The sequence below is a fragment of the Euleptes europaea genome, chromosome 21 (genome assembly GCF_029931775.1).
Source record: "Euleptes europaea isolate rEulEur1 chromosome 21, rEulEur1.hap1, whole genome shotgun sequence".
Taxonomy (NCBI): domain Eukaryota; kingdom Metazoa; phylum Chordata; class Lepidosauria; order Squamata; family Sphaerodactylidae; genus Euleptes; species Euleptes europaea.
This window is the reverse complement of record NC_079332.1, coordinates 3,420,054-3,444,345: the sequence shown is the minus strand read 5'-3', so window position 1 is coordinate 3,444,345 and position 24,292 is coordinate 3,420,054. Positions and strand designations below refer to the sequence as shown.

At 48.3% G+C, this 24,292-nt stretch overlaps 2 protein-coding genes across 2 annotated transcripts in view; one reads left to right on the top strand and one right to left on the bottom strand.

Annotated features, from left to right (window-relative positions):
* IFT140 (intraflagellar transport 140) overlaps positions 1-24,292 on the top strand; it is a 60,871-nt gene that overhangs the window by 19,485 nt on the left and 17,094 nt on the right. Inside the window, exons 16-17 of the mRNA XM_056866392.1 lie at positions 477-608; positions 3,472-3,668. Coding sequence (XP_056722370.1) covers positions 477-608; positions 3,472-3,668 — 329 coding nt within the window. The remainder of the gene's footprint in view (positions 1-476; positions 609-3,471; positions 3,669-24,292) is intronic.
* On the bottom strand, positions 6,301-24,253 carry TMEM204 (transmembrane protein 204). Its single transcript, XM_056866388.1, has 3 exons — positions 23,961-24,253; positions 14,207-14,362; positions 6,301-6,545 (listed from the first exon to the last, which is right to left on the bottom strand). Exons 1-3 carry the CDS (start codon positions 24,238-24,240, stop codon positions 6,301-6,303), a joined length of 681 nt encoding a protein of 226 aa, XP_056722366.1. The 5' UTR covers positions 24,241-24,253.

Below are 24,292 nucleotides of genomic sequence, written 5' to 3'. Positions count from 1 at the left end.
AAAGTGTTAAGCAAAGGAGGAAGAACCCTTGTGCGGACGTCTTGGTAGAATGAACAGCAGGCCCAAAGCCTTTCTGAATGAACAGAAAGGTAGAATGAACAGCAGGCCTTTCTGGGCCGAACCATGAGAGAATCTAGTGACATTGCAGAACCTGCAAAGGAGTAACGTTGCAGCCGGAGACCTGGCAGTGTCCCAAACTCTTCTGAAGATGAACGCTTCCAGGTGGGGGCTTCCACACTGAAGCTCTTTCTATGCTCCTGTCGCTGGAACATGCACCGAAGGGCAGTGTGCGTTCCTGTCTGCTCACGTTCAGAGAGGAAGTCCGAAGCTCAGCCATCTGTGGCAAGTGTTTGTGTTGCTTTAGAGGAAAAAAATACGGCAAGCTCTGCCAAGGGAAAATGGAAAATACAAACAAACGTTAAAAGAGGATGTTGCTTTGTGAAAACCCAAACGGGTGTTCAATTTCTCTCTTCCAGATGGGTGTTTTGATTGTATCCTTCTTCAGCACCGAGGAGCACGGTCTCTTGGTACAGGAAAGCTTCCCCTTGCCATCAGCCTACCAGTCTCTTATGGGCATGGAGGTGCCGCACTATTACTTTGCCAAGAAGGTGAGCAGTCCCAAGTTGAAGAGGACATCGCTCCTCCCCTCTCCACACAGGGGGAGACATTTTTAGGTACTCCGGACCAGGTTGAGCCCAGCTGAGGCTGGAGGAAGTAGGTGCAGGCCGGCGAAATTCCCTGACGCTTCCATCCCACAGCAACAGAGGTGGTGGTAAAACAGGCAATGCCAATATATGGCCTGGGCCTGTCATTCAGGGGATCTTCAGAGGCGGGTACTCAGGAAGTGCTTACCTGGAATATCAGGGCACGTCCGACTCCACTCCCCATCCTGCTGGTTCGATGTTTTGGCCCTCTGCCGGAAGCCCGACACCCTCCCCGACGAGGTCGAGATGATATCGTATGGCATTCCCCCACGACGTCGCCCTCGTTCTTGGGTCAGGGCAGGCAGCGTGGTGTAGTGGTTAAGAGCGGTGGTTTGGAGCGGCGGACTCTGATCTGGAGAATCCGGGTTTGATTCCTCAACTCCTCCACATGAGCGACAGATGCTAACCTGTTGAAGTGGGTTTGTTTCCCCGCTCCTACATATGAAGCCAGCTGGGTGACCTTGGGCAAGTCACAGCTCTCTTAGAGCTCTCTCAGCCCCACCTACCTTCACAGGGTGTCTGTTGTGGGGAGGGGAAGGGAAGGTGATTATAAGCCGGTTTGATTCTCCCTTAAGTGGTAGAGGAAGTCAGCATATAAGAAGCAACTTCTCCTCCTCCTCCTTCTTCTTCCTATGCAGTTGCACTGCATATAAAATGGAGGCCAGCACAGTTGGAGCTTTTGCTTTGGGAGGGATTAGACATACAACAACGCTGGCTGGAGAATTTCACGGCGCCTTCTGCCCTCTCTGCTTTCCATGTGTTTTTCCCCCTCCACACACACACTTGTTTGCATTTCTCTGTTGGCTGCTTCTGTCATCATGTCTTCTTTTTCTTTTTTCATTGCTGCCGCCATTAGTTGTTGTTTTGGAGAGGATGTGTCTATAAACCTTATGTAAGTACCAGTAGCCATCCTGTCACCGTTTTTTAAATTTGCCCATTAGTCCACAGGTTTGGTTTCTCCGATTCGCCATCGTCCTTTCAGTATAAAAGGGACTGCAGGAGGCTTAGGACAGGCAATCTGTCGTTCACGGGCAACTTGACGACAAACAGATAAAAGGAAGTATTTCTTCACACAGCGCATAGTTAACTTGTGGAACTCCCTGCTCCAGTATGTGGTGATGGCTGCCAACTTGGATGGCTTTAAGAGGGGAGTGGACATGTTCATGGAGGAGAGGGGTATTCATGGCTACTAGTTAAAATAGATACTAGTAATGATGCATACCTATTTTCTCCAGGATCAGAGGAGCATGCCAAATATATTAGGTGCTGTGGGACACAGGCAGGTCAATGCTGCTGCAGTTGGTCTGATCCAGCATGGCTTTTCTTATGTTCTTATGGAGGATGGGGCTACCCATGGCTACTAGTAAAAATGATGCATATTTATTCAGTCGAGTTTCCGAGGAGCTTGCCTATTCTATTAGGTTCTGTGGAGGAAAGGCAGGATGCTGCTGCTGCAGTTGGCTTGCTTGTGGGCTTCCTAGAAGCACCTGGTTGACCTCTGGATGAACATACTACTGGACCTGATGGGCCTTGGTCTGATCCAGCAGGGCTCCTCTCATGTTCTTATGTACATGCCTGTTCACTCCAGGATCAGAGGAGCATGCCTGTTATATTAGGTGCTGTGGGACACAGGCAGGAGAATGCTGCTGCAGTTGTCTTGTTTATGGGCTTCTTAGAGGCACCTGGTTGGCCACTGTGTGAACAGACTGCTGGACTTGATGGGCCTTGGTCTGATCCAGTGTGGCCTTTCCTATCTGATCCACAAGCTTACTTTTGTGCCTCCCCAAATTACTCTGATTTATGCCTACAGGCAACTTCCAGGGGCCTGGTAACGCTGCCGTATATTTCTGCCCACATATCTAGTGCAGTGATGTCATTAGGTCACATACATGCAGCAAGGCCTTTTGGCAGAAAGCAGTTGGCACTTACCCAAATTCCTAGCCTATTGGCTAAAGGAGTCGAACAGGAGAAGCCTGTTGGGACGAATAACCACAGGGAAATCCCATCTTGGCTTAGCCAGGCTTAGGTTTACTGTATCGTTCCCCCATCTTTGTCTGTCTTCTTTTGTTATCTATTCTATTATTTGCAGTCTGTCTTGTGAATGGCTTCTGTCTATTCTGGCTAATATAATTCACTACCATAGTTGTGATTCGTTTTTAGGGTTTTTTTGCATCTCCAGATACATGTTTTTCCCCCACCTGCTCTGTTCTGTGAAAACAAATCTGAAGACACGCCCAACCCCCCAGCCACTTAAGCAGTAGTACCTCATAGGGTACCTTCGGCCCATAACACTAGCTTTTCAGTTTTCAGCCTTTGAGAAGTGAAAAGACGAATTTAGAAGTCGCCATCTTCTGATAACCGCGCAGGCGGTTTTGGTGCTTGAAGAGGAGCCGCATTACTGATACAATTACTGATACAAAGCTCCTTGCTGAAGATTTAAGGCGAACAAAATGACACACGAAGCTTTCGTTCCTTTGAAATCACAGAGTCATAGACTTGGAAGGGACCACCAGGGTCATCTAGTCCAACCCCCTGCACTCTGAAGGAAACTCACAACTACCTCCCCCACACCCCCAGTGACCCATACATGCCCAGAAAATGGCCAAAATACCCTCCCTCCCATGAACTGCCCATCGGGGACTTGCTTTTGCTCTTGTGAAACGAGAGCAACCCAGCTTCCTCCACAGGCTCAAAGTTATGCAGATGTTGGTTTTCACTGGGAAGCGGTCCACGTGCATTCATCGTGAGATTGGTGACCTCTTTTCAGCCTGAAGCCGAGAAAGAAGTCGAGGGGGAGACAGGATTGATGCAGCTCTATCAGATGGTCGCCCGGAGGCCGATGCGGGACTTCGTCGGGCTGGAAGAGTGCGACAAGACAACGCGGGATGCCATGCTCAACTTCAGCTTCTATCTCACTATCGGGGACATGGACGAGGCCTTCAAGTCAATCAAGCTCATCAAAAGGTAGGAACAGAACTTGGGCTGGTTCCTTCCTTTGTAACCCGGATTCTCTTCTTCACAGTAGTTATGTTAATCTGTTGTAGCGAAACAAAACGTAAGTCCAGCGGCGTCTTAAAGACTGACAATGTTTTTTTTCCTAGTATGAGCTTTCATGAGACAAGAGCTCACAAAGTTTCTGGCAGGGCACAAGCTTTCATGAGTCACAGCTCACTTCTTCAGATTCAGGTATCTGAAGAAGCGAGCTGGGGCTCACGAAAGCTTGTATCCTGCCAGAAATTTTGTTAGTCTTTAAGGTGCTACTGGACTTCTCTTACTCTTTCCTACTACCTTTCAGAGTGAGGGTAAAATGAAGGAGAGGAGAGCAATGCAAGCCAATTTGGGTACCCGTCAGTTGGGAAAGTGGGGTATAAATGAAGTTAAGTACCCAAATAAATAAATAAGCATGCTTCATTTTGATACTGACAATTATCTGCCTTCTTAAATAGGAGAATATAAGCCTACTTTGTTATCCTTTAATTCTTAGAATTCTAGGGAGCAACTGATTGTTATTCATTTGTGTTCATCTCAAATAAATACACTAACACCGAATAGTTCAGTGGAATTGACCGCATGGTCAATATTAGTTTTAATTTCACATTATTATTATTATAATAATATGGTTATTGCAGTAATAGCAGAAATAACATAGCTTAAATATTCCAATATTTTAAATCTTAAATTTTTTTTTTTTTGCAGTTTACTAGAGCACGTTTTGTTCCAGGAAATAAAGGGCGCCCCCCCCCCCCCCCCAGAAAGCAGGCGAGGCAGATGGGAAGACAATCTTGGTCTTTTGGCTGTGTGACCTATCCATCCTCCTAGGGAGATGGTTCTTGCGAGACCTTTTTAAGGAACTGTGGAGACTCCCTGTGGGGTGAAAGGGGGTAGGCCCCTGAAGGCAAGGGGGGGAAGAAGGCCGCTTGCTCAGTGCACCGAACCGTAGCTTTCAGTCAGATCTACCGCACGATTTACTTTTCAAGAACAGTTTTTATATCATGCTTCCAGCGATTCCAAACTATTTACTGTATATGTTGTGCTTGTTCCTTATTATTCTTATTCTGATAATAGGGTTTCCCCCCGCCCCCACATTTAAACGTAAACGGAGCGATTAGCCTTTGAAAAATCTTAACATATGGACCTAGCACTCAAGAATGTAGGTAAAAAACCCTGAATTATTCTCTCTCCAGAGTTGCTGAGGGGAGGGGAGACTAGAAATATAAAATTTGGGGTGGGGGGCTGTCTGGCAAGGGGCTTGTGAGATATATTAGAAACATAAGCATTCTAGTTAAGGAACGTGAATGTGTCTTGTGAACTTGAAGGGGCTTAAATGTAGTGGGTGGCTCAGAGTGTCTCTTTCCTTTCCTTTCTCCCTTAGAAGCCCCTTGATTCATAAATCTCGAGCAGCATGATTCTTAATCTATTGTTTAAAGGATATAAGGACTGAGATAAATTTTTGCCGCTGCCAATGTAACCTTGGGATTGCTGTCACTTAATAAATGGGGTATTAACTCAGACACAGAGGCACTAGTCCAGGCTGTTAGAAGAGGAAGAATATAACTTGATCTTAGATACTCATAAAAATGACATTCCGGGAGCACGTGTGCTAGAGAATCAGTAGAACCAAAAGAACATGGGCAGGTCCTTTCTGAATATGGTAGGTTCGTGTATCTATCTTGCATAACCATATAAGGGTTTAGCATTCAATCTAGCAAGAAAAAAAGCTCTTAAGAAACTAGTGTCTCTTGGAAACCCTGTATGTCTGCTCCTTTCAATCCTTCCCCGTTTGTGTTCAAGCTAGTGCTTGTGAGATCTACAGTAAATGAAGGCTGTGAAGGAGTATTCCAGCCTGTGCCCATGGATATAATTACTTGGGGGGGGGGGTTGTGGGTGTCCCACAGGCTTTGTGTTGGCCTGATTACCGAGTAACAACTTTGGCTTCCTCTTTTATACGAAACCTGACTTAACGTTACCATGAGAGCCAGCGTGATTCTTTTATGAAGGAAATTATTTTGTGTTTGGTGGGGGGAGTCGATGAAAGGCAAAAAAACCAAGAGCACAGAGTCCAAGCAGATCCATTTTTAGGAGTCTCAGAATAAAACTGATACGGCTCACAACTGTGTTCTTCACTCTCCCCTCCCAGTAGCATGCCCATGTTCATCTCCGACACCTTTGCCATTGATTCCAAGAAAGGGTCATTCCCGCAGCTAAGCTCTTGACCGCATTGACTCAGGATAACTTTCTCCAAACTAAGCGTCGAACTTGGAATATTGGATTTGCCTCTTCCACCCCCATTTCCGTAACCCGCCCAAACTCATTCCACTGTTTCGGTCTCCTCGTCCTGTGCCCGAAGTTCCATCCAGGTAGTTGATCTGTTAATATTTTTACACTGTACATCATTGGAGAGGGGCGGTGTATAATGTACACACATATATATATATATGTTGGTTTGGCCCATCCTGCTAATAATGTTGGGCTCCTTTAATTGAAAAGTGAATCATCATCCCCCCCCCTTCAATGTTTAAATTACATGCCATATTTATAGAAAGCAATCCATTTGTAAATCTTCCCTGGCGAGTCTCTGCTTCGACGCACGGCTTCCTCAACATGGCGACTCGACGTAGTCGTTCTCCAAGCCCCGTCGGAAACGAGCCGTCAGGGTGCGGCTGATGACAATGACGCGGGGCGCCATGCAGTCCTCCCGTCGGTGAATGATGTTCCAGATGAGGATGGCTGCGGCCGCGGTGGCCAGGAGACACGCCCCAATGTTCAGGTAGCAGGACCAGGAGAGGCTGGTGTAGGGTCCGATGCGATAGAACGTCACCATTCCGATGACCAGCACGAAACCTGGACGAAAAAGCAGGGAGGAGAAAAATTCAGGATGGGTATCGCTCTGGCTATCCCTTCTGTGCTTCCGTGAGCCCATGATTACAAAAACTTGTTACGGTCTTGCCCAGTACTGTGTATTTTTCAAATCAGCGGTTCCCAAATTGTGCTCCACGGAGCACTTGGTTCTCCGCGAAACATCCCCTAGTGCTCCGTGAAGAGGCTGGAAAGAAAAATACTACTGTCATTCGGTTTAGTATATAGGCGCTAGGTGAAAATTGGGGCTCCGTGATGAATTTCTCTCCCGAAAAGCACTCCAAGAGTTTGGGAACCGCTGTTTTAGGTTATCAGCAGTAGATACAAACCTCCAGATTCTGGCAGTAAAAATAATAATATCAAAATTCACTTGTGTTGGAAGGGCCTCAGATACTTTGAGCAACATCTGCAGAAAGAAGGGATGTTATGGAGTGGGGAAAGTGCTCCCCTCCACCCGTGGGAAACGTCTAGGTAGAAGAATTTGTCTCCTGCCGCGTAATGGCAGGAAAGCTTCTTATATCAAAGTGCAATCATGGTTTGTATTTCTGCGGCACATTCTTCCCATGGTCTTGGAGATCATGACAAACATCTAGAATCCCACCGCCGCTTCCCGCTTTGTGTGTATCTTAAATGTCCGGTTATTCATTTTCCTCAGATGAGGAAACTCGAGGTGAGGGGGTTTGTCTAGCCGTGCAGGAAATCTGTTTAAGGGTCAGGGGTAGAGAGCCTAAAGTCCGTGACCCTGAAATGTTCTAATACTGTCCTTTCCTTCAAAGTGCGCCTCATTCCTCCACCGACCCCTGCGTGATAGCGTTTGGTATCTCTTCCGCTGTTCCACCCTCCTTGACTGCAGTTATTAACTTTTAATGGAAGTAATTTATAGATCTAATTAGCCTGACAAGAACAATATACAAAGAGGCAAATACGGTCTGGCATAATTGTGTGTGGGGGGGGGGGGAATCGGCTTCCCTTTCTCTCATAAACACTTCCTTAACCACCACCACAACAGAAGGAATTCACATAGACAAAAAGGCCCCCTTTGCCAAAGGGGAGTCAAATAAACAAAGGCCAGTAAACAGACATAAAGATCTGCAGATAACCATTTCCCTGAGGTTTGTGTGCAAGGACAGGTCAGCTGTGAATAAGCCGGGCTCGCTAAGCTTTCGTGTGCCCATATTCGTGGGATAACGGAATAGCTGTAGACTGTTCCCGGACACAGGCAGACTCTCTTTTTCTATCCTAAAAGGTTGAGAGGATAACTTTGAGCCTGATTGCTTCTGTTTGGGGGCTGCTGGAGGGGTCAGCTGCTGGAGGGGCAAACACGGGACCCCCGAAATGGACGAGCTGTCCTTCCCCCGCTGCTAAGCCCGAGTCAGGAAAGTTATGTGCTGGGAAGGGCAACAGGATTTACTTTTGTGGGGGCTAGGAGGGGAGCTGGGAGGGAAGGCAGCACGGTATAGCCCCATCTTGTCAGATCTCGGAAGCTAAGCAGGGTCAGCCATGGTTAATGTTTAGATGGGAGGCCACCAAGGAATGCCAGGGTTGCTACTGCAGAGGAAGGCCCTGGCAAAACCACATCTGTTAGTCTCTTGCCTTGAAAACCCCATAAAGGGTTGCCATAAGCTGGCTGCGACTTGATGGCTAAACGCAGGAGGGGAGCTGGCACTTGCCCCCTCACCTTGTGTAGGTAAGTAAGTAAGAAAACATTTCATAGAATCATAGAGTTAGAAGGAACCATCAGGGTCATCTAGTCCAACCCCCTGCACATTGCAGGAAATTCACAACCACCTCCCCCTCCACACCCCCAGTCACCCCCTACTCCATGCCCAGAAGATGGCCAAAGTGCCCTCCGGCCATCTAGCCTCTGCTCAAAAACCTCTAGGGAAGGAGAGCTCACCACCTCCCGAGGAAGCCTGTTCCATTTATTATGGTCCTAGACCAGAATGCCGTTACGTACATAAAAGTATAACATAGGTTATAAATATAAATATCTTATCATCAGTCAGACTCCATATGATTGATAATCATTTGTCACAGCTAAAATATAAGATAAAATTATATATATATATATATATATATATATATATATATATATATGTTTAAAAGATTAAAATGGGTAAAGAAAAATATATAATAATGACTGCTTCTGACCTTTGTCCTTGGCCAAAGGGCCCTTGGCTCCCGTCCTGTGGCCTGATTTCAGCAGAACCAGCAGCCGCCCAAAATGTCCTTGTGGATCCACACTTTTTTAAGTTCGGGGGAAGGCGGCAGGTGTGTGTTGTGTTAAATTTTTATTGTCGCTGCGTATTTTTGTTTGAGTTCCCAAGTTGGGAGGAAATCAGGATAAAAACACTTAAATATTGTCTCGGTGGCATTGTGTGGGATATTTCCCACTGTGGCACTGTGCTGGATATTTCCGTGGAATGTAAAACCCTCGTAATCACAAGAACGACACTGGATTGCTTCCTCTTCTTTCTTACGATCTTTGAATTCTTTTCCCTGTGCAACGTGAGCCGCTAAGTGAGCATTGAACAAGCTCTTCTCAAGTTCTCCATCTTTTATCTAAGCGACCAATTATTCATGGAAGGGGGGGAAACCCTTAACTAAAGCTTCCTTGCCCAAAATAAAACTGCCGGTACTTGTGCTAGCAAGGCTGTTTCCCTTCACAGGACCTTTGCTTGAACTCTTGCTCGGACCAGCAGTAGATGGATGAAACCCCCCCCCCCCCGGCCCTTTCTACGTCAGGATCTCAACTGGAGGGAGTTTTGGGGGTTGGGGTTGTGGGAGAGGCTCTAAAAGCGAGATCGGTGTTGTAGCGATGCCAGGCTTCTGCTCAGAACATTAAACTGCTCTGAACCAAACACTGGCGTTGAAGGACTGCTCAAAACCTATTCCAGAAGGCCGAGCGAGAGGGTTGATTGTGGGAGTTGTCAGATTACTGGTTCCATATTTAATATTTTTGTTAAGAGATTCTGATGGGTTTGTTTCGTATAGGACCTCCCTGCATGCTCTGGCGGCAAAGAAAATAAGGTCCAACATGGTTGCTAAGAGAGCTGGCCCTTCGAGTTGATGTTAGTGGTTGCTAGGTCTTATTGGCCGATTGGGACTTTGCTGCAATTTGTGGTCATTATTCCTCTGTACGCATCCATTTAGCATAGTTTTATTATAAATATTTATTATTAATCTAGCATTTTATTTATTTGAGAAGGCAAGAGTCACTGGAAAAGACAGTCATGCTAGGAAAAGTGGAGGGCAGCGGGAAAAGAGGAAGACCCAACAAGAGATGGATGGACTCAATAAAGTAAGTCACAGCCCTCAATTGGCAAGATCTGAGCAAGGCTGTCAAAGATAGGACATTTTGGAGGACTTTGATTCATAGGGTCGCCATGAGTCGGAAGTGACTTGATGGCACTTAACGCACACACACACACAGCATTTTATTAACCTAGTATTTTTCCTTTTATTATATATTTGTGGCATTGTTGATATGTATGTAATGGCCTAAGGCTATATGCCGATAAACCATTCATTACTGGTTCCAAACTCAGCCGGAGGCGGAGGATCCTCTGACCTTCTCCATGCCACTATAACGGTGTCTCATGTGCAGAACGTTCCGGAGGAGACGGGAGAAACTACGTGTGGCCGGCTGGCTGCATTCCTGTGGGCCTTGCACAAAGGCCTTGCACAAACGGAGGTAGGCTCTGCCGGACACCTGTGGTGTAGTCCTTGCACATCAAAGGCAGCGAGACAAGTGGCTGTTGGCAAAACCTTGCCTCGGAAAGCGTTCTGTTTCCTTGAGCAGCCAGCAAGACGCTTCTCGGTGCTCGCAAGCAGTGCAGGGACACAATTGCTATTCCCCTGTTTTTTTTCTCCCCAACACCTGGTGTAAGGAGCCCCGTAGCGCAGAGTGGTAAGCTGCAGTACTGCAGTCCAAGCTCTGCTCACAACCTGAGTTCGATCCCGACGGAAGTTGGTTTCAGGTAGCCGGCTCAGGGTCGACTCAGCCTTCCATCCTTCCAAGGTCGGTGAAATGAGTACCCAGCTTGCTGGGATGACTGGGGAAGGCACTGGCAAACCACCCTGTAAACAAAGTCTGCCTAGGAAACGTCGGGATGTAACGTCACCCCATGAATCAGTAATGACCCGGTGCTTGCACAGGGGACTACCTTTACCCTAACACCTGGTGTTAAGAGGGCGTGCCTCTAGAAATGGAAATTTGGTTTGGCTGCTGGCTATGATAACATAGGGAGATTACTACCACACAGTGCTGGTGATGAATCGTAGAACCATAAGAGTTGGAAGGGTTCCTGCAGGCCATCTAGTCCAACCCCCTGCTTAATGCAGAATCTGGCTAGAGCATCCCTGACGAGTGATGGCCACAGGCTTAAATCACTTAAATCACAGAAAGGGATTCGACTGACTCATGCCAATCTTGATCTGTTGCCTTTGAGTCCTTCTCGTGGAATTCTGGGGAACATTTGGTGGATTACCTTGGGAAACAGGATGGTTGACTAAGTTGCTCTTGACTCTGGTTCTTCAAGAATCTTCTTGTGTTTTTGATAGACCAAGCCGATCGAGCCCTTGCAGCATTTCTAAATGGACAACATCTTCTCTAAAATGGTATTTGCAGCCATGGGTCGAGCGTGTGGCTACTGTCGCATCTTGTTTAGCCCTTAATGCAAGGTGTTCCTTGGCTTTCACCCGTTTACTTTTTCCTTAAAAAGGCAGATGAACAGTGCCTGCTTTCCCCCCAGTGACTTCTAACACATGCTTTGGAAGAAGAAAGCTAAATGCCCTTCATAACTGACTTCTATGCATGTATTTTGTACTCGGGATTTTTTTGACTAAATGTTTTTTGTTTATTTTTGTATGAAGAAATAAGTACTGCAAGAAAAATATTTTAGTTGACTAGTAACTCTTATGGGTATGACGTTTGTGTGCATGGTACAACATGGTACAACAGAAGCCCTGTCTTTAAAATCCTACTAAAAGTATGACTTTTACAGAAAAGTGCAGGTTTTTGTCACCCATAAAGGTACTGTTCATCAGCAGTAGTTTCCCAGATCCCTGGCGAAACAGGGCAGCGCTAGGGTGTGTGTGTGTGTGTGTGTGTGTGTGTGTCGGGGGGTGGGGGTGCTTTTCCGTCGGGGAAGGAAACAGATAATGGATTTGTTAGGAAGAATTTTGGAGGGAATCGTGTTAGCGGAGGGACAGGCCAAGTAGGAAGGGGGAACGTTCTTTGTGAACTTACATTTGAGATCGGAATAATTAGCTTCCTGTTTGAATGATCCTGGTGGGAAGCCAGCTCCGTTTTATAAACCTTTGCAGAGTCTGTCTCCCGTTAGAACGCGTTTTGGTGGAGGTAACTCTGGAGCGCCCTTGCGCATAATGAATTTTCTGGCGTGTTGTGCCACAGATGCGGGATTTGTGCAGCTCGGTGAAAGAGCCACGGGGATGGAATTGTCATGCGGCCGGCCAAAAGCTGAGAAGCTTTGTTTGAACCCTGCCGGCAAAACCCTGCTGAATAAGAAAGGGTTTCGTCGGGCTTTTTAAAATTACCCAGGCTGCACTGGGAGAGGCTTCCCTGCGCACTTCGTGTTCTTGGTGCCGGCAGTGCCACTGGATTAATATAAGAAGGAAATGAAAGAATAAAGCAAGATGTTCAAAAATAAGTTTTAATGTGAAGTCAAACTGAGCAGAGTGTTAAAGCTGTTTGCACTGTGTGTATGTGTTAAGTGCTGTCCAGTCGCTTCCGACTCATGGCGACCCTATGAATCAAAGTCCTCCAAAATGTCCTATCTTTGACAGCCGTGCTCAGATCTTGCCAATTGAAGGTTGTCTGTGGCTTCCTTTATTTTCCATCCATCTCTTGTTGGGTCTTCCTCTTTTCCTGCGGCCCTCAATGTTTCCTAGCATGACTGTCTTTTCCAGTGACTCTTGTCGTCTCATAATGTGACCATAATGTTCGCACTAGAGGTACTAAAAGCGTTTTGTTTTGTGTGTGTGTTAATATATGGCACACAATGTTTATAACACACAAGAATATTACATAGACAGACTATGCATTCTCCGTGACTTAATAGTGATCTGGGATTCCTGTCTCATTACCAATGCTGATTTCTCCACGCCTCCTACCCCTCTGCATATCACACCTAATCCAATCACGCCTGCGAATGTCATTTACATTGCTTTTTTACATGTACATTGCCGTCGTGTATCTAATTCACTCGTCTCTAATAAGGTAGAATCACATTTTAGCCGTATCTGAAGAAGCGAGCTGTGGCTCACGAAAACTCACAACCCTGCCAGAAATTTTGTTAGTCTTTAAGGCGCCACTGGGCTCTTGCTCTTTTCTGATACGAAGACAGTGTACGAGTCCCATCCAGCAGAGCCGTGTGCATCTGATAGCTGGCCTCGTCCTTGCTTTTTATCCTCCCCTTTGCAAAGCAGAGGCCCTTGAGTCCTACAGTAGCTCGGTCCCCTCTGGCTGCTGAGCTTGCCAGCTCTTGTTGCTGAAACTGAGTGCTCAAGAATCGGAATTCGTTTGGTCTCGGGCCTTTAGCGTAGCATTAATCATTCCGAGTTGGGCTTCTCTCTGGTTTCCCCCTCCCGGCGCTCAGGATTTCAAGGTTCAGCTTGCATAACAGGTAACAGCAGGCATTTCCTTCTCCTGTGTCGGGATATCCTGGCGCCCTTCAGTCTCTCTCTGACTGCGTTTAAAACGGACTCTAGCACAGGAAAAAAAAACCAGCCAACAACCCTCGGTCTAAAATTAGCCGCCTCGATAGAAGAAAGGCACATGGCCGTCCCCTGTACTGTTTGTCAATGAAACTGCTCATCTAAACAGGGCCGGGATGCGTTTCCTCTCTGTGAGAAACAAGGGAGGTGTAGTTTGTATGGCGCAAGGATCGGAGCGGTTTGAGAGCGCCGGCCCCCTTTGAAAGGATGGGGCAGGGGCAACTGAACACATGAACACATGCAGCTGCCTTCTACTGAATCAGACCCTCGGTCCATCAAAGTCAGTATTGTCTACTCAGACTGGCAGCAGCTCTCCAGGGTCTCAGGCAGAGGTCTTTCACATCACCTACTCTGCCTAGTCCCTTTAACTGGAGATGCCGGGGATTGAACCTGGGACCTTCTGCATGCCAAGCAGAGGCTCTGCCACTGAGCCACGGCCCCTCCCAAAAGAAAGATGTCTCAGTAGAATCAGAGTTGGAAGGGACCACCAAGGTCATCTAGTCCAACCCCCTGCACAATGCAGGAATTTCACAACTACCCCCCACACACACACACACAAGATGCCCTCCCTCTCATGAACTGCCCAAGGTCATAGAATCAGCGACAACTCTTGCAGAGTTTGTCTTGCTCATCCCGTTTTCTCTTCTTTCGGGAAACCAATCTGTGTTGTTGGGGAGGGGCTTAAATATCCCCCCCGCCCCAAAAACGAACCCTCTTGAAATTGCCATTAGCTTTTATTTTAAAGAAATTGGGATATCCTGCTCACAGACTTCTCGCGTTATGTCTCTTTTTTTTGTCCCCGGTTGTCTGGGTTCAGACAGAAGCTTTGGCAAGAGAGCACATTGCGTTCCCGGTTCTAGACAGAACCCCCTTCCCCCCCCCCCCCACCGAGCAAAAGAATTACTTACTGGCCAGCTGGAACACGGCAGCGATGGCTTCCTCCCACCACTGGGTATCCTGGGAAAAGATGGGCAGTTCCACCAGGCCCAGCATGAAGAGGAGCTGGCCTGCCGTCAGAGCGACTGTGGCGATCATGTTGCAGGCCCGCATCATGTCAAACTGCACTGCAAGGGGACAAAAAAGCAAAAACACATTAGTGCAAAGGCAGAGGAGCGGAGACGCGTACAGAACTGCCTTCTGTTTTCACTAAGGCAGTCAGCTGCTCCTGCCAGGAAAGGAAGTTCGAGAAAGGGGGGGGGGACACACACATGTACACGTGAAGCTGCCTTCTACTGAATCTGACCCTCAGTCCATCAAAGTCAGTATTGTCTACTCAGACCGGCAGCAGCTCTCCAGGGTCTCAGGCAGGGGTCTTTCACATCACCTACTTGCCTGGTTCCTTTAACGGGAGATGCCGGGGATTGAACCTGGGACCTGCATGCCAAGCAGATGCTCTACCACTGAGCCACGGCCCCTCCTCACGGCTGTCATATAGAGGATAGTTCCGAGTTGTTTTATAGTACACGTTTGTAGTATCAAATCAAATTTATTTAATACAGTCCGAGACCAATAAAAATAGAATCAATACAATAATTCAAACCTCCAGAATATCAATTAACTCATGGTAAAAAAAACATTTAAAACAGTAGAATCACAGAATTATGCAATATCTTACAAAACTTATAGCTAAAAAGCCTATATATGGCTAACTCAAGCTTTCCTAAATCTCATAGGCTATCCAACCAAATTTGTTTGTAGTACAATCGTATGCCTTCAACTTGCCATATGTGGATATTTTTAATAGTGTAGTATTTGTATATATGACTTATTTCTTAAATTTATAGAGTGCGGTCAGACTCTTTTGTGTGAACATGTGTAAGTCAGGATGGATATTTGACTGGCGTACCGTTACACTGGATTGTGTTCACTGAAAAGTTCTGTGTTTTTCCTTGTTTTCCTTTTTAGCCCAGCGGGTTTCCTGTTTTTTTATGCTTTTCCTTCCTTTCCCTCTAGGCTTTTGTCAGTGTCTCTGTGCTAGCACAAAATCCCATCGTCCTGCTGTTCATAAGCGGTCCTTCCCTGCCATGCAAATGGGACCGCTGGGGCTGGGAAAACAGTGAGTAGCCTGAGGTCACCAAGCTGACTTTGTGTGTAGGAGTGGGGAAACAAATCCAGCGCACCAGATCAGTCTCCGCCGCTCATGTGGAGGAGCGGGGAATCAAACCCGGTTCTCCAGATCAGAGTCCACCGCTTCAAACCACCGCTCTTAACCACGCTGACCAGAGACAGGGGTGGCCCCTCACTTGTGTAAGGCCCTCTCTCTGAGGCTTGCTTGGCACCTACTTTATTTCCTTTGGGCACCAGGGCCAAGCATTTCTTTTTACCCAGGCTTTTAACTGAAGAGTTCCATCTTAAAAAAGAAACACCTGTTTTCATGGTCTGCTTCTAGCCAGAGGCCATATTAGGGCTGCCGAGTGGTGTTTGGTGGCTTGTTTTTATTGCTATTAGTTTGTCATACTGAGGTGTTCTTCGTGAACACATGAACGCATGAAGCTGCCTTCTACTGAACCAGACCCCTGGTCCACCAAAGTCAGTATTGCCTACTCAGACCGGCAGCGGCTCTCCAGGGTCTTAGGCAGAGGTCTTCCACATCACCTACTGCCAGATCCTTTAACTGGAGATGCCGGGGATTGAACTCAGGACCTTCTGCATACCAAGCAGATGCTCCACCACTGAGCCACGGCCCCTCCCCAAAACAAAAGTAAAGCCATGAACACATGAATCAGACCCTTGACCCACCAAAGTCAGTATTGTCTACTCAGACCGGCAGCGGCTCTCCATGGTCTCAGGCAGGGGTCTTTCCCATCACCTACTTGCCTGGCCCCTTTAACTGGAGATGTCGGGGCTTGAACCTGGGACCTTCTGCATGCCAAGCAGATGCTCTGCCTCTGAGCCACAGCCCCTCTCCAAGGCTCTCCTGGGTCTCAGCCGGAGGTCTTTCCCATCACCTACTTGCCTAGTCCCTTTAACTGGAGATGCCGGGGATTGAGCCTGGGACCCTTCTGCATGCCAAGCAGAGGCTCTCCCACAAAGCCACGGCCCCTCCAGAAGCGCACGGGTTCATTGAGGCTTCGTGACTGACCCCTCTCTTCCCCCTAACCCGTCAGCACGTGTCAGCGTGTCAGATCATCGTTTGGGGACAGTCCAGGGCTCCTAACCTAAGTAGTCCACCTTCAGCAAGCGTTATCCCCATTTGGAAGCAAATGCAAGCCCTCAGGGGGTTCCTTTCCCCTTTTTATCAAAGGCCCAGCTGTGCTACTGGGAGACACACCCATTTCTTAAGAAGCATGAGAACGCGGTGTCAGGCATATGTTTGTTTTGGAAAGAAGAGGCTCACAAGGAAAGCGTCCAGACATTGTTCCAGAATGTGCACATCTCCTTTCTGAAACCCCATAGGTGTGGCTCCCCCCCCCCACTCTTTCAAAGCTTTTGATGCTTCTCAAGGTAGGACAGACTCTTAAGAGCTCTCTGGGGTTTTTTAAAACAAGAACGTCAAGATGGGATGCAGCTTTCAGAGGAATGTAATGGAGGAAGGCATCGTTTTTCACGCAGCGTTGGCGGTCCCCTGAGGGGCCAAGCCGCTGGTTATGGTGTTGCATCCCTCTGAGCATTGTAATGCCTCAGTCCTCCATGTGGCCTTCAAGTTACAACGATGCCTACCTGCTAGCTAACATGTGCTACGGGGCCAAGCTATCAGTCATTTGGGGAAATTTTTGTGTCTAATTGACCTTCCACATAATTTTTCTGCCCCTTCCACATAATTTTTCTGATTGAGAGAGAGAGATTAGTTCTGCAGTGTTAGAAATCCAGATCCACGCCACATATAGAACTTTGGTAAGAAGGGATGCTGGACGTACATGTAAAAGAGCATTGAGCGTTTTACAGAGGAGATGATTACAAGAAACATAGGATCATAGAATCATAGAGTGGGAAGGGGCCAAGCTGGCTATCCAACCCCCTGCTCAATGCAGGATCAGCCTAACACATGGAGGTTTTTAAGCAGAGGCTAGATGGTTAGTATTTGGATGGGAGACTACCAAGGAATACCAGGGTTTCTGTGCAGAGGAAGGCACTGGCAAACCACCTCTGTTAGTCTCTTGCCATGAAAACCCCCAAAAGGGGTCACCATAAGTCGACTTCTATTTGACGGCACTTTACACACACACACATGGCCACCTGTCAGCAATGCTGATTCTCTGACCTTGGGCAGATCATGAGAGGAAGGGCATCTTGGCCATCTTCTGGGCATGGAGTAGGTGTCCCTGGGGGTGTGGGGGGGGAGGTAGTTGTGAAATTCCTGCATTGTTCAGAGGGTTGGACTAGATGACCCTGGTGGTCCCTTCGAACTCTATGATTCTATGATCCCTGACAAGTGTTTGTCTAGCCACTGCTTGAAGACTGCCAGTGAGGGGGAGCTCACCACCTCCCTAGGCAGCCAATTCCACTGCTGAACAACTGTTGCTGTAAAAAATTTCATCCTAATATCCAGCTGGTAGCCTTCTGCCCATAATGTAAACTCATTATTGCAAGTCCTTTCCTCTCCTGCCGACAGGAACAGCTCCCTGCCCTCCTGTAAGTGACAGCCTTTCAAATACTTTAAGAGAGCAATCCTGTCCCACCCCTCAACCTCCTCTGAGGACATTTGGTTGGACTTTTTGCAGCTCTGTAGCTTGGGTCGAGGGATTGCTTTTGCTGGTTGGGAATTTGTCATCTTGTCTACTTTTAATCATTTTTTTTAAAGTGCAAGCAAGAGTTGATGCTTTTGGCCCCCTCCTTAGGTTACATAGGTGGCCTTAGAGCAGTTGTAGTGCGGATCCTTCCTGGCCCGTGGTTGGTGGACTGTGGTGTGAGAAGGGGGCTGTGCGCGAGCTCGTTTCATGCGGCCTGGGCCTTTCCCGTGGCCACTGCTGCCAGCGCAGCCCGAGAAAGGAGGCACATGGCTGTCATTGACAGGATGAAGAAGAAGAAGAGTTGGTTTTTATATGCCGACTTTCTCTACAACTTAAGGGAGACTCAAACCGGAATACAATCGCCTTCCCTTCCCCACAACAGACACCCTGTGAGGTAGGTGGGGCTGAGAAAGCTGTGACTGGCCCAAGGTCACCCAGCTGGATTCATGTGGAGGAGCGGGAAAACAAATCCAGTACACCAAATTAGCCTCTGCTGCTCATGTGGAGGAGTGGGGAATCAACCCCGGTTCTCCAGATCAGACTCCACCGTTCTTAACCACTACACCATGCTGGCTCAGGGTACGGGGTGCTTCAGGATCAGACCTGAAGCACCCCGTACCCTGGGTCGGGAGATGCCTGAGCGAAGGGCACGCACCTGCATTCCCCTCAGCGTGCTGGGTCACAGAGGAGATGCAGGATGCTCGGCTGAGGCAGCAGCTGAGCATCTCACGGCATGGCTGTTTCTGGTCCAGATCCATGCACGGGGCAGTGAGCCGTTGGTCTTCTCTAACAGCACCCGTGCGTCCAGATCCCCCGCGCGTTTCGCCTCAAGAGTCTCGTTCCCGAGCAAGCCTGCACAGGGTTTCAGCCTCCTTCCTTTTACAATAACAGACCCGCGAGGTCTGGCTGGCGCACAGATCCCCAAATCGACTCAGATTTCCCATTTCCTATTTCATTACGCAAAGTAGACCAAGCGGTTACCTGCGTTACGGCAGTGATAATTCGATTCTGATGTGGATGAACATGGGCTTTATTTGGTTACGTTAAATGACATCCCCGGGGAGAATGGTGCTGTGCAAATGGAAGATACTCAAATGAGACAAATATTCTATCATTCCTGTGGGGTAACAAAATAAAAAAAATGATCTCATTTAGAAATCTAATTATGCCTGTCCTCTGAAGCATACATCTGCATCGGAGTATTTTGTTTTTGTTCAGGTTTTTTTTGTGTGTGGTCAGTTTCAGGATTTATTATTTTAAGATTTGAGCTGTGATGTATTTGCCAAAAGTTTGCTTTTGTATAGGACCAGTTTGGATCCAGATATATCCCATGATCATATTCGATGTAAATGCATTTGTGGAGCGAAAGCATGCGTTGCAGGCACAGGCGGGTTCTTGGGAGGCTTGGAGAGCCAGAGTGGTGTAGTGGTTAAGAGCTGTGGCTTGGAGCAGTGGACTCTAATCTGGAGAATCGGGTTCGATTCCCCTCTCCTCCTCATGAGTGGCGGAGGCTAATCTGGTGAACTGGATTTGTTTCCCCACTCCTCCACATGAAGCCAGCTGGGTGACCTTGGTCTAGTCACACTCTCAGCCCCACCTACCTCCAAGGGCGTCTGTTGTGGGGAGGGGAAGGTGATTGTAAGCCGGTTTGATTCTCCCTTAAGTGGTAGAGAAAGTTGCATATAAAAACCAGTGTTAGTGTTTAGCATGATTCTTAGAAGGGTTTCTTTTCTTTTTTAATCAGAGGGGTTGTGGGGATACAGCGGAGGAGAGGAGGGTGACGTAAGCCACTTTGGGTCCACATTGGGGAGAAAGGCAGGGTATAAATGAATTATATAAATAGATTTGCTAGATACTGTAACAGCGGGGGACCATATGGACATAAGGATGACCTGCTTGTCGTTCGAGTCTGCACAATTGGGACCCTGCCGCAGCCATTGCCCGTAGCCTCTTTCCTCTTGGAATTTTGTTCTGGGCTCCAAGAAGGCCACGGTGCCCTGGAGAGGGCGGCCAGTAACAGCCGGCCTCTATTTCGAGCATCTGCCGGGTTTTGCCTGGCCGCTTTCCAAGGCGAAATATCAGGGACGTGGCTAATGATCCCTTGGCATTGTCTGAGCCGCTGCCTCTGTAAACAGTCCCCATTCTCTCGCTCCCACACAGAGCCCAGCCTCTAGCCTCACTGCCCCCCCCCCATATTTCAGACTGAAAATGTACTTAATGTAAATCATACAGCGAAGACAGACAGGTGTTTATATTTAGCCTTTGGTGAGAGTCACGTACTCCCCATCCACTCTGCGCCACTCCCCGTCTCTAAGAATACTTGACCCCACCAGTTCCACTGTGGCAAGACCTCCGCGGCTCCCTGCCTCGTTCTCTGGGAAATGGGATTCCCCATGGCCCCCTTGCCTCTTTTCCTGTGTCTTCGAGATCCCTGAGAAACGTCTGAGCCCCCTGCTCCCGTGCCCCTTTCTTTGCTTTTCCTTCAGCCCTTGAAATGGCGCAAGCACTACAAAAAAACTGCTGTAGACTGCATTATGCCTGAGTGGGATTCCTTTGCAAGTGAGTCCGGGCCCGGCTATCTGTTCTTCTACAGCACTCGTCATAATAGTGTCTAAGTGACCCACTCTCTGGCTATCGGCTTACGAGCTACTGTGAGAGCTGCCGAACAAAGGGACCCTTGTTCCATTCAGCATCTCCAGCTTCCTTAAAAGAGAAGAGGGCTTTAGTAAAATGTTCCAACTGGGAACAATCAGGCCTGGAAAGTGTTCACAGGCTTGTTGTATACAACTAAGAGAATTGGTGAGCAGGCTGCAACCAGAGAATGAAGAAGAAGAAGAAGAAGAAGAAGAAGAAGAAGAGTTGGTTTTCATATGCCGACTTTGTCTACCACTTAAGGGAGAATCAAACTGGCTTACAGTCACCTTCCCTTCCCCTCCCCACAATAAACACCCTGTGAGGCTGAGAGAGCTCTAAGAGAGCTGTGACTAGTCCAAGGTCGCCCAGCTGGCTTCATAAGGAGTGGGGAAACCAACCCAGTTCACCAGATTACCCTCCGCCGCTCAGGTGGAGGAGTGGGGGAATCAAACCCGACTCTCCAGATCAGAGTCCACCGCTCCAAACCACCGCTCTTAACCGCTACACCACGCTGGTTTTGGTAAATACTTATCGATGTCGGGCACAGGATAAAAAGTGGTCTTGGGTCAGAATAGGCTTCAGGTAGCTTGCAGACGGATCTGCTTTATGGGTCCGGATTAAAAAAAACAACAACATTAGAGAGCAAACTCCTGGTGAAAGGATTGTCGGGAAAATAATGAGCGAGGCTCGTAGCCAAAGATGACAGGAAGGTACCTTTTCAGATGCGGTTTTATCAGTTAGCAGCCGCCAAAATAATTATTAACCTGTGGAAAGTGAGCTTACTAAAATGGGAATATTGTAGTCACAATTAAAGGTACCAAAAACGTGTGTTGACGGAGTACATGCGTAAATGTACCACATGTTTCCTAAGAATAGATAGGTGAGTGTAATCTTGCAGGGTTTTCTGTTTTCTTTTTTTATGAAGAAGTTACCTAGGGATGCGTGCCCACTGAAGTGAGACGGCTAGTTTATACTGAAGAGGTTTATAATATGACTAGCCCATTTTCTAACAGAGCGGTTCCTCAGTGGAACAGGCTTCCTCGGGAGGTGGTGAGCGCTCCTTCCCTGGAGGTTTTTAAGCGGAGGCTAGATGGCCATCTGTCAGCAACGCTGATTCTATGACCTTAAGCAGATGATGAGACGGAGGGCAACTTGGCCATCTTCTGGGCATGGAGTAGGGGGTCATTGGGTGTGTGTGGGTGGGGAGGTAGTTGTGAAATTCCTGCATTGTGCAGGGGGCTGGACTAGATGGCCCTGGTGGCCCCTTCCAACTCTATGATTCTATGATGAAGTAATCATTTGAACATCTGTAAACATGACAGCTTTGGAGGTTAACAAATCAGTTTGTGTACCCCTGCTGGAGGTAAACAGTATAATGGACGTGATGCTGTCCTGTCTGTTGTGTAGAACTAATAGCTGATACTGTATATTCTTTGATGTTAGTTGAAGCTCAAAGGAGTTGTTTATGATGGTTACTGAAAACGGATGCAAAGATTCTCTAACAGTGTTATTGTGCTAAACCATAAATGAACCGGAGAAGCATTCCCGGGGGTCTCCCCTTCTGCCGGGAGTTTAATTATTGGGCAGAGGGAAGCCTGTGGTTTCCTAGGGGTCAATCATCGTGCAGACAACCACAGTATGGGCTGCTGCAGGATCCGGTCCCGAGGGCTGATCGAAGCCACACTTCTGCTGCTGCTCTGAACCAGGGAAGCTAAAATGACTAAACTGAGGCTATCGTATTTTATTAACATTATGAGAAGACAAGAGTCACTCTTGTCTTCTCATAATGTGAGAAAAGACTGTCATGCTAGGAAAAGTGGAGGGCAGCAGGAAAAGAGGAAGCCCCAACAAGGGATGGACTGACTCTACAAAGGAAGCCACAGCCCTCAATTTGCAAGACCTGAGCAAGGCTGTCAAAGACAGGACATTTTGGAGGACGTTGATTCATAGGGTCACCGTGAGTCAGAAGCGACTTGATGGCACTTAACACACACACAGGAAAGGCTAACTACTTGCACCCCCCCCATTGCAAACCAATTTTCAAAAACAAATGTCTTGTAGAAAAAAATAAAATCACAAAACTTGAGGTCTGCACCCTAGGCGGCCGCCTAGTTCGCCTAATGGTAGCACCGGCCTTGCTCTGAACACAGGTCAACGGAGGGCAGCCCCTCGGCACAGGCTCCCCCACAGAAATAGGTATGGGGCAGTTCAGAGGCGATGTTCTCTAAGTGTTGCTAGGCCAAAAATGTTTATTACAGAAGAGCGGTGCAATAGAGCCTTGTGCGGAAACTTGCTTCCCCCACCTGGGTTGTGTTTTCTGGGTCGGGAGAAGCGAGCGCAACCTGGCGTGGCCCGGTGGGCGCAGTGCGGGACGTGCCATCCGAGGGCCACCTTGGCATAAGCCCCAGCTGGTACCGACTTGGCAAGGTCGGCCAACCAGATTGTCACGTGTCTTTCCCCCCCCACCCGCGCTCGTGTGCCCGTGCCTTTCAGCCCTGCAGAAGGTCGCCACCTGGTGTTCCAAATGCCGCATCGCCTGTATGGTGGTGCAAAGCTGCGCTTAGTTGATCCCCAACTTTATTATTACTTTTTAAAAAATTACAGCTGAGGAGGACGCAGTCTGCACCTGTGTGGGAGGAGGGGGCGAGGAGGGTCTTCTCCTTTGGAACGATTGCATTTGTCTCCCACCTTTCTTCCACTGTTCAGTCCTTTTCTCCTCCAGCAACCCCTCCCCATCACTTTTTATCACACAAAGGAAAAGGTACATGGACCTTTGCAGAGCCCAAAGGAGGTGGGACCACGGAAGACTGATATTTTTGTCAGGAAAAAAAATGGCACGAGGGAGAAAGGTGAAGAAGAAGAGTTGGTTTTTTATATGCCGACTTCCTCTACCACTTAAGGGAGACTCAAACCGGCCTACAATCACCTTTCCCTTCCCCTCCCCTTGAGGTAGGTGGGGCTGAGAGAGCTGTGACTAGACCAGCTGGCTTCGCGTGTAGGAGCGGGGAAACTAATCCAGCTCACTAGATTAGTGCTCCCCACTCGTGTGGAGGAAGAGTGGGGGAATCTAAGCCCTGTTCTCCAGATCAGGGTCCACCGCTCCAAACCACCGCTCTTAACCACTACACCTGTGTTGGTTTGCAGGCCCTCTTGCTGCATTTTGTAAGATGAGACCCAAGTCAGGGGCCAGCTACATCCTTTGTCATTGTGCCCTTGACTCCCGCTCACGGTTGGGGGGTGGGTTGCAGATCGCCACTTCTGGGCAGCAAATCGCCACTCCTGGGTTGCCGTCACCTCTCCTGACGCTCTCTAAAAAGTCATGCTCGACGCACAAGGAAAGACAAGAAGGAAGACTTACATTTGACAGTGCTACGAGACTCCTGGAACCCAGCCGGCTCCGAACCCCAGCCCAAGGACTCGCACTCGCGCTCCTCCCCTTGCCCGTGCCTGGCACTTGTGCCCGCGCCTCCTCTCCCCTTCTCCGCCAGCCAGCACATCTTCCACAGCCCCACGCTGCGCTTGCGCCCGTCCTCCAAGGTCTGGTACACCCAGTTGGGGGTGAAGGCGGCGGCGTTGTTGAGGATAAGCGAGACCAGAGCCACCATCACGGCCGTGGCGACCAGTTTCTGGATGGCCATAGCTGACTGTCATCGGCCTCCGCTGAGCCCCTTTTTGCGGAAGATCCAAGAG